At 36.0% G+C, this 9,919-nt stretch overlaps 2 protein-coding genes across 2 annotated transcripts; both read right to left on the reverse strand.

The window, feature by feature from the left end:
* Positions 1-2,520: 2,520 nt before the first annotated feature.
* LOC114169215 (receptor-like protein kinase FERONIA) lies at positions 2,521-5,203 on the reverse strand. Its single transcript, XM_028054267.1, has one exon. The coding sequence runs from the start codon at positions 5,059-5,061 to the stop codon at positions 2,617-2,619; it is 2,445 nt and encodes an 814-aa protein (XP_027910068.1). The 5' UTR covers positions 5,062-5,203; the 3' UTR covers positions 2,521-2,616.
* Positions 5,204-6,259: 1,056 nt separating this feature from the next.
* LOC114171912 (receptor-like protein kinase FERONIA) lies at positions 6,260-9,115 on the reverse strand. The gene has a single exon (XM_028056692.1). It carries the CDS (start codon positions 9,023-9,025, stop codon positions 6,503-6,505), a length of 2,523 nt encoding a protein of 840 aa, XP_027912493.1. The 5' UTR covers positions 9,026-9,115; the 3' UTR covers positions 6,260-6,502.
* Between the last annotated feature and the right edge of the window lie 804 nt (positions 9,116-9,919).

Genomic DNA, 9,919 nt, shown 5'->3' on the forward strand with positions numbered 1-9,919 from the left:
TTTTATTGATCGATTACATCGAAGTTATTCTACCCACAGACCAACACTTCCAGAATATGATCAAATGTCTTACACGAGGACAGATAGTCTAAAAGCACTATACCATAATACATTGAACTTTATTACTCTAACACACCCACTCCATTATCATTTATATATACTCTATACATCTTTATCTCACATACCAAACTTGGATTCAAAATAATTTCTTTCCCCACGTAAATCATTCTTATTGCTCATAAAGACAAACAAGAACCTAAATATAACCACATTCTAGGCATTCATAGATAGCTATCTATCTAGGCTAAGGTTTGGAGCATAATAAGAAGTGTTCTCTATTTTTCGTCTCTGAATTCTCTATTTAGTTTAATGTTCACATAGGCTTTACATTTACAATTAATCAATCGAGTAGAATGTTTTACCCAAAGTGTGATAATCTAACCTTACATCTCTCCACTAGCACTAGGAATAAAGAATGGATAGGAGATGGGTGCTCTATGCTGCTGGAAGCTCGAGTTTTGTTGGCAAGAGATGGAAAATGAAATTGAATGAGATGAAAATGAAAGCATGTGATGAAATTGAGAGAGTAGTGACACAAAATTGAAAGCAATAAGAGACGAACACTGAGAGGCACAATTGAAAGATCGATGATGAAACTGAAATCTAACCTTGAGCGAACACTAAAAGGAAGAAATTGGAGAAAAAAAAATCAGAGAGAAGAACATTTGCTTTGTCTTGATTAGAAAATTTGATGGCGGAGATGGCGGTGAGGCACTGCGTCTTGATGAGAGGCACGCAAAGATGGCGAAGATGATAAAATGAGAGGGAATGTGAGGCAAAGTTTCTAGATTTTTGAGTGAAAATAAAAAATAAAAAAATTAGAAACTAAATTTTATTGAGGTTTCTAAAGAGGGTTTTTAAAGAGGATTTTTAAAACCCCTATTATGTTTATGTCTTACCAGGGGTTATTACAACCCCAAATAATAAATCCCTATTAAAATTATACTTTTTTGTAGTGTTTGCACGTGGATTTAATCTTGTTATGGATTTTGAAAGCTATGTCAAATCAAAAAATATATATATTCTTCACTATAAACAAAATTTTAATCAATTGAAATGTTTTTCTAATTTATTAGAATATACTTGGTTAAACTTAAGGTTACAAGAAACATTTTAATAGATTATAATATTAAAATAATTGATTAAAATCTCTTCAATCTTTGACAAGTTTTGCTTGAATAATTAATGTTTAATCTATGTTTTAATTTTTTATTTTATTTTTATTGATTAAACCAAAATTTTAATCAACTAAAGTTATTTAAAGGCTTTATTTTTTGGATGGTTTGTTTGTCCTTGGAAGGTGTTGTCTGTTCTTTGAAGCTTCATCTGTCTTTGTAGGAAAAATCTATAGTTATTTTTTTTTTTCTCGAAAAGTCATTCAATATTTATTGCCTGTAAAGTTGAAATCTCACCAACACCTAATCTCCAATTGCAAACTGTATGTCTCTTCTTTTATTTGCTTGTAATTTCATAGAGTGTCGAACTTTCAGTAAATTACATCTCACCCCTCTACACAGGTATTACTTCCTTTCTCTGTAAATAATCTTTTTTATGCTTTCCTTTTGTCCTTTTATAGCCAAGTTCAGTGTTGAATCTGTCAAGGGCTTATTTCCTCCCTCTAAAGGGTTAAACCATGTCCATGACGAAAATGTAAGGATTGATTTTTTGGACATTACCACAAAAGTGTTTCGTTGTGTTTCTGCATCTAAACGTGAAAACTATCGGGCTTGGTTAGAACGAGTAGAGAAAATATATGTTGATCATTGGCAAAAGATTGGTATCTTTGATTTGAGTAAGAGGAGTAAGGTCGATATGTTTTCTTTTGATATGTCCATGCGCCCTTTTTCACCAATGAAATAGGAATTTATGTGCCCTCGAACCAATGAAATATGGTCCAATTTGCACCCACACTACTTGATGTTGCTGCCATTAGTGGACTCAAAGCATTAGGTGAATGATATACAATCAGTTCTCTTGATGTGAATCACAAGTTTGTTTGCTCAAAATTGATACAAGTTGCATTGGGCCATTATCAATTAGCTCAATTTCTTCACTTTCAAAATAGTTTGCCGTAGGAAGGTGTAGCTTATAAGAGAAAGTAGACTCTTTTCTTTCCCAAAACACGTTAATGTTTGACTTCATTTTATAAGAAACAGTGTGGTTTCTAAGTTTCTTTCTTTGAAACACGCTCACATTGATAGAAACTTATTTATTAGTCATTTTAAGTTTAGTAGATGATTTTTTTCTGTTAACTTATTTTGCTTAAATTATTATTCAGAGCTTAAGTTATGAAGTTTAATTTTTACTGGAGGGAATGCAAAATTGATTAAGATAAGAACATGTTTTAATGTTTAAAGATGTTGACCCACCAACCCATCTAGTAGTAAACGTAGTTGTTAGTTGAAACTTCCATTGTCTTTGGTGGGTGAAGGATGAGTTGGTCCATTTTGCATTCATACGATATAAAGATAAGCAGTAATATTTGGAATTATTGGTCATATAATTTAATCACAATGAGTAATCAAGTATTGAATTAGGTTAGACACTTATCATAAGCTATTGTAGAAACTGAGTTGTGTTAGGTTCTTGTTCCTCTAAACTATCCTGCAAGGAAAGGATTCTCTCTAAAGTATTGAGGACCTCTCCCATAGTTGGCCTATCTGCACTTCTATCAGCCAAACATTGGATGCCTAAGTCCACAAACGCCATCAGGCATTGTGGCCTAACATTACCTGCTAAATGAGGATCAACTAATTCATCAATGCTTCCACACTTGTAACACTGCATGGCCCATGTTGCCAACCCAACTTTCTCACTTTCCTCTTCCACTGCCACTGGATTCACAGCTGCTCTTCCACACAACACCTCAAACAAAACCACTCCAAATGAATACACATCCGATTTTTGAGTCAGTTTTCTTCTCTTATAGTACTCTGGGTCTAAATATCCCAAAGTACCTTTAACCTCAGTGCTTACATGTGAGTCGTATAGTGACGGAACTGTTCTACACAATCCAAAATCAGCAATCTTGGCTACCAAATTCTGATCCAATAATATGTTGGCTGACTTCACATCACGGTGAATCACTGGGTGCCTTGTGCTAGTGTGGAGGTAATGTAGTCCTCGAGCTGCACCAATACAAATCTTTATTCTTTGAATCCAAGACAATGGCTGTTTTCTTTTCTTGTATAAGTGGTCAGAGAGAGGACCCTCAACCATGTATTCATACACAAGTATCAGCTCATTTCCCTCTTGGCAGTATCCCAGCAGTGACACTAGATTCATATGACAGAATGAGAAAAAGTTGATCTCATTTTGAAACTCTTTATATCCTTGACCAGATCTACGATTAGAGCGCTTTACTGCAACAGCTGTAACTCCATCATGATGCATGATGCCTTTGTACACCTTTCCGAAGCCTCCCTCCCCGATGACAAGATCTTCACTGAAGTTGCTTGTAGCTATGCTGATTTCTTCAAGTGTGAATTGATGGCAAAGATCTGAGGTTACTGTGGGTTGAGTGTTTTTGTGAGTACTACTAGAATTTGATGGGAGAATATGAGAAGTTCTCCACTTCAATTTTTTCCCTGCTCTGTGGATAAGAATGAAAAGTGTGAAGAGCAGTCCGAAGATAGTACCTAAAGTGGCAGCAGCCACAATGATGACATGTTGAACTTTCTTCTTTCTTTTTTCCATTATCAATTGGAACATTGCTGCAAGACTATGATTACTATCACTTATCTTCATGATCTCAATTCCATTCAGTATGGCATCAGCATAGTTTGGTTTTGACTTCAGGTTAGGGTGAAGTGAGATCCACAAATCTTTCCTCCTCCCACTTTCCGTAGGAACCATAACAACATAGTCCTTGTGCAACGGAGTAAATGGTGCTCCGGCTGAAGCAACTACGTCCATGCTCTCCTCTGCTGTTTGGTTGTTTATGTACACTTTGAACACCCTTTGGTTCGGCTGCGTTACCTCTACAGATATCTCACAGAAATGGAGTCTAACAAGGTATTTGAATCCAGAGTCAACAGGGAAAGACCATGTTAAATTGTACTTCATGTTAGCATCTCCATTCCTTCCCATGGTCCTGGCAGTCCAATATAGCTCTCCTGGTGCTGAATAATTGTAATCCTTTGAAGATAAAGTGGTGTAATTCAAGCTAACAGTAAGAGACTTTATATTGAGGACACTTCCATAGTGTGAACCAGATATGTATCTACAGTCATCTAACCATATTCCAAAAGCATTTGGACAATTAGTTTCATCACTTTCAATGCTAACTCTGTAAAGCGTCTCTAGAGCATATTCATCGTTAGTCAATAACATTTGCTGGTGCCCAAGGTAAGGAAGAGGAACCTTGGAACTCGGAAAGTATATGCTTTTGGGCACTGGGAATATCTCAATGCCATTTATAAAAGCAAATGCTTTGGAAATTATACGAGATGGTGTAAATGTAATGATTAGTTTTTCCTCCCTAACATTGACAAAAAAATCCTTGGAGAAAAACTTCAAGTTGAGCTCTTCTGCAAAATCAAATGGATTAAAATCACTTACAAGAGTGTAAGGCCCAGCTTTTACAGAGAAATAAGCCTTGTTGTAGGGTTTCGTCTTCAGATATAAAGATGAGAGAAAGTAAAGGCGAATGAATTTAAGGCCAGGGGAGGAAGGGAAGGAGTAGGTCAATGGAGAATGAGTTATTCTTGCTGTTGAGTATGGAACTTTTGGTGCTACAGTGTCGTTCATGTTTGAGAACAAGACTGTGGATGAGCTCTTGTCATACTCTGGAGGCAAGAAATCAGATCCACTATCTCCTATCCAATTCTCTCCATTGAATGATGATGCTTCAGAAGAACCACAGTTTAGGAGGATTTTGTCTGGGACACTAATGGGATCACAAGTGATTAAATGGATGAATGGTAAAATCAAAAAGAGGTGCAGTAGTACACAACTGATGATGCCATTCCTACTTGAATCTATCATGTGGGATTCCATCATGGTAACTCAGAAATATGGTGTGAAGGCACAGATTATGAGTTCATCTGTAAGATTATGTTATCTACATAGCAAAGGTGTCCTCATTTTGTTGTGTGGTCTAACTTTTCTGTATTGAAAGGTCAACAATGTCTTCTAGCTGGAGACACCCAACCACCCTTGAAAAGGTGAAGATAGATTTGGCCTTTGATTAACAATATAATATTTCAATTTCAACTAAAACTACTATTGAAAACACTCTTATTATACTTAGTGCTATCTACAAATTTTATCCATTATGAATACATTTTAGAAATAGTGGTCAAATGTAAAGTGGAAATACCATGAATATTTGGTGTCATGCATTCATGGATATGAGTTGACTGATGGAGTAGTTTAGCTGGCTTCAAGCTCCTTCTTAATTTTTTTTGTTTTGGCTGGTCCACGCGGAGAGTTTCAGTGTTGGCATGTTGCAATAGACAATACAGAAGTGAACTTAATTGGAGTATGCATTGCTATACCGACATATGTTTTTTCATATAAAATTTGATTAAATAATTAAATGAATAATATGTTATGATCTTAATTAGGCTAGTGTACTTAGCGATCAGAACAATTATGATACAAACAATCATATTTTTCACAACTTAAGAGCTCTGGTTAATAAAAATGAGGCAGTAATTTTTCTGCCTTTTGTCGATTGCAACTCAGTCTGTATTTTCAAATATTAAAATTAGATATTAAACCGTGGGAGGCATGGATTTTTGGTTGAAAAATATTATAGTCAATTTAATTAAAAAAGTTAAAGGGCCTTTATCCCATTGAAAAATAAATAATATAAAGGTCATGAAAATATTATGAATAAAAGTTTGAGAGTCTACAATGATATATTTATATGTATTGCTAGATAAAATTTATTTTCATCACGGAATTTGTGAGATTAAATAATATTTTTTTTATTGACACTTTAGATATTTTAATATATAAAGTTTAAAATAACGCAAGCAAAAGAGTATAACTACTGAATTTTCTTTAATTGCAATCAATTAGTTTCATTTTTCAACATAGATATTGTTCTTAAATGGTTGATAGTTTCTTAATCTACTGGAATGTTAAAGACTATTCAATACTAAATATTCAATGATTTTTTATATGTGGTAAACTATCCTTAACTGAAGTATTTATTAATGGGATGTTGCTTAACAATGAATGCAGACTTCCCCTAGACATTTTTATGAAGCAATTGGCCTGTTGTTTACGGGAAAGTTCAGAACAGAGCTCAGAATTGCACCAAATTCGCTTGCATTCATTTAAATCTGATGCATATTAAGTAGAAGATGCAACAGTGGTAGCGGAATACAAATGATTTCTGGTAGTGCTTTTGATTCCTACAACACATTATTTGAAATGGAAATGTCTTAATGTCTAAAAGCATCAAGGCAATTTGTTTGGGGAAAGATTACATTCACCGACCAATAGGCGTCATGATTTCAGAGAACTCAACCCCGGGTGTCAAATCTGAATTACCCAGCAGAACAACATTATCATTTATGCGTTCATTTCCATTTTGGACTCTGCCTTCATTTTTCTGAAGATGCATTGCAAGAACAAGGTTCTCTAGCACTTCACCAATGGATGGCCTCTCCGCACCCCTTTCAGCCAAACATTTCATTCCAACTCCTAAATATAACTCAAAGCACTCCTTTATTATCTTTTCTTTCAATTTGGGGTCAACTATTTGCTCCACGTTGCCATTCTCAACGCACGACATAGTCCATTCAGCCAAGTTAACATGCTCATCATCATCTTCACCTACACTTACAGCAGGCCTTGCAGTGAGAACCTCCAATAACACCACCCCAAGTGAGTATATATCAGATTTCTCAGACAACTTGTGCCTTTCATAGCACTCGGGATCAAGGTAACCAATGCTACCCTTCACGTTGGTGGTGACTAAGGAAGGGTAACCTGCTTTTGACAACCCAAAATCTGAAATTTTGGGCACCCAGTTGTGATCTAAGAGTATGTTTGTTGTCTTGATGTCGCGGTGGATGATCCTGTGCTTTGTGCCAGTGTGAAGGTAGTGCAAACCCCTTGCAACTCCAATGCATATCTCAAGACGTTGAATCCAACCCAAAGGGGATTCATCTCTCTGCGTCAGATGAAGATGATGATGTAGACTTCCATTGGCCATGAACTCATACACCAATATCATCTCCCCATCCTCATTGCAATAACCCAAAAGTGAGACCAGGTTATGATGCCTAAGTTGTGAGAGCAAAAGGATCTCCGCCTCAAATTCTGAAACACCTTGCTCTGACATTGGATTGGCACGTTTAATGGCCACGTAAGTTGTGCCACCAGTGAAGCTACCCTTGTAAACATTGCCAAATCCACCACTGCCTATAAGTAAATCCTCATGGAAGTCATTTGTCGCCAATTTTATCTCTTGCATTGAAAATTGAGTGCAAAGTGACGACTTTTTTGCCTTTTCAATTCGATCAGGTGTGTGGACAGTGAGATCGCACCATGAAACGACCCTTCTAAGCTTGATCACCTTTAACCTGAATAGGAGCAAGCAAAGGAGAATTGGTAGCACCACTGCAAGAAGTCCACATCCAATGAGGACGAATTTGAGTTTCTTCGAACTCTTATTAAAATGTGCAACATGGGGAGCCTTTACTAAGTTTTCGGAAGGGTTTATCCCTGCAAGACTCTTGTCTCCAAAATTGCTGAGTTTAAAGATCTCCACACCATTCAAGAAAGAATTATAGTACATGGGTTTAGAATCCTTGTTTGGGTGCAGATCAAGCCACAAATCCTGCTTTCCCTCATCAACATGTGGAACCATTACTACATAGTCTTTGTGAACAGCAGCGCCGGGCTTCCCACCCCAACCAATTACATCAAATTGTTCATCAGCTGTTTGATTATTTAAAAATGTGGTAAAAACTACCTGATTGATCTTTGTTATATCTTCATCAATTTCACAAAAGTGAAGCCTGACCAGATAAAGGAAACCTGAATCAATGGGAAAAAACCATGTCAAATTGTAATTTAAATTTACAATTCCACCGAGAAAAGGTGCCATTGAGCGGGATGTCCGGTAGACATCTGCTGGGGATGAATATGGAGGAGCATTATCAGAATACGAAACCAGCATGCTCATATTAGAGAATTGAATACCAACATTAGCCCCTAAAATGTAAACTTCGTCAGAGTCCCAAGTCCGAAACATGCCGGTGTCATATTTGGGTGGGATTTGCTCACCTCCTACATTCAATCTGTGCAAGTTCTCCATGGCAGTGTCATTATAAATGTTCACAACCTTGTTATGTCCAACTAAGGGAAGAGGAGCATCATCACCACCCATCGTGTATAAATTAAATGGCATTGAAACGACTTCAATCCCATTCACGAATGCAAAGGCATGAGAGGAATTATATGATGGGGAGAAAGTGAGTTGTAAAACACTCCCACTAACATGCACAATGAATTCTTTGATGAAATAGGCCAAGTTGAAGTAATCAGCGTTGAGGGAAGCGCTGAAGTTATGGAGAAGAGTGAAGTTAGCAGCACTTACTGATAAGAAAGCACTGGAGATGTTGGGATTGATGTAGGAAGCTGGGTAGAAGTGAAGGCGAACGAATTTGGGACCTGGGGTTACATTGAAAGTGTAGGTGAATTCAGAGTGAAAGATCCTTGCAGTCATATAGAGAACTTCAGGAATGGATTGAAGAGTGTTAGGAGATCTCACTGCCTGAGACTTGGTGTCAGCATCAGAGGGAACATACGGTGAAGCAATATCTCCATTCCATTTCCTGCCATCATATTGCACAAATTCTGATGTGCTGGAGCCACAGCTGAGAACTATGTTCTCTGTAGGAACATAACTGCCATCATCAGCAACTGCTACTTGTTGCAGGTGTAAGAGATACAGGATAAAAATGTAGCCAGAGCATATGATAGCGTTCATAATTTTCTGCATCAATCTTGTGTCTTAGCAAAAATATTTTAGAATGGAAAAAACAACCAACTTTAGAACCTTGTCCTAACTTCCTAATGCTATAGCTTGATTTTCAACAAAATAATCGTTTTCTTTGTTGTCAGTTTCAACATTGACTTGCCCAGTAACACTTGTATCTTTCCTTATCAGGCCCACATTGATAGTATATTCCAATTTAACAAAACGATCAGTGACCTATTCAACCAGTTCTATTTACAATTTTATATTTTTTTTATGAATTTTAAATAAATTTATAAAGGGTGAGAGTGTTACAGAAGGAGTAGGATCATGGCTTACATTGCTTTTAAATTTAAAAATCAAACAAATATAATTTTATCCACCAAGACTATTCCAAGTCAAAGTCATCCACGATTGAATAAAGTGGAATTTCTTTTTTTCAAGTTGGAATTGCTGCGAAGTTATGATTGAGCATAGTTTCTTTGAAGAGGACTACGAGAGACAAGGGTATATTTCCTACTGTCAATTTTGTTTTCGGATCATTTATTCAATGTGTATTCAATTTGTCAACACGTTGTGAACTACCTTGGAAAACTAGAGTAAACCCACACCATTCTAATATTTAATTTATTGAATCAATTTCTAAATTATTAACTCTTCACCGATTTTTAAAATGCTTTTCACAAAATTAATCTGACAACATTTTTTTATTAACATTTTTGCGTTTTTAAATTAAAGGTGAAATCATTTAACATATATAAAATTATAAGTCTACTTTTACTTTTGCTGAAACATTTGGATAGTAAATTTCTAAAGAATTCAAATACATTACATTTTTAAGGAATTTCACTATTGCAAGACCTCACTTTCAGTTGAGTTTTCAGCACCATAGATGAAAAAAAAAATAGAGGAATAAGA

This window comes from Vigna unguiculata, chromosome 2, assembly GCF_004118075.2.
Source record: "Vigna unguiculata cultivar IT97K-499-35 chromosome 2, ASM411807v1, whole genome shotgun sequence".
Lineage (NCBI taxonomy): Eukaryota > Viridiplantae > Streptophyta > Magnoliopsida > Fabales > Fabaceae > Vigna > Vigna unguiculata.

Coding starts and splice junctions, on each gene's coding strand:
- LOC114169215 (XM_028054267.1), bottom strand. CDS start 5,061: ATGATGGAATCCCACATGATAGATTCAAGTAGGAATGGCATCATCAGT.
- LOC114171912 (XM_028056692.1), bottom strand. CDS start 9,025: ATGCAGAAAATTATGAACGCTATCATATGCTCTGGCTACATTTTTATC.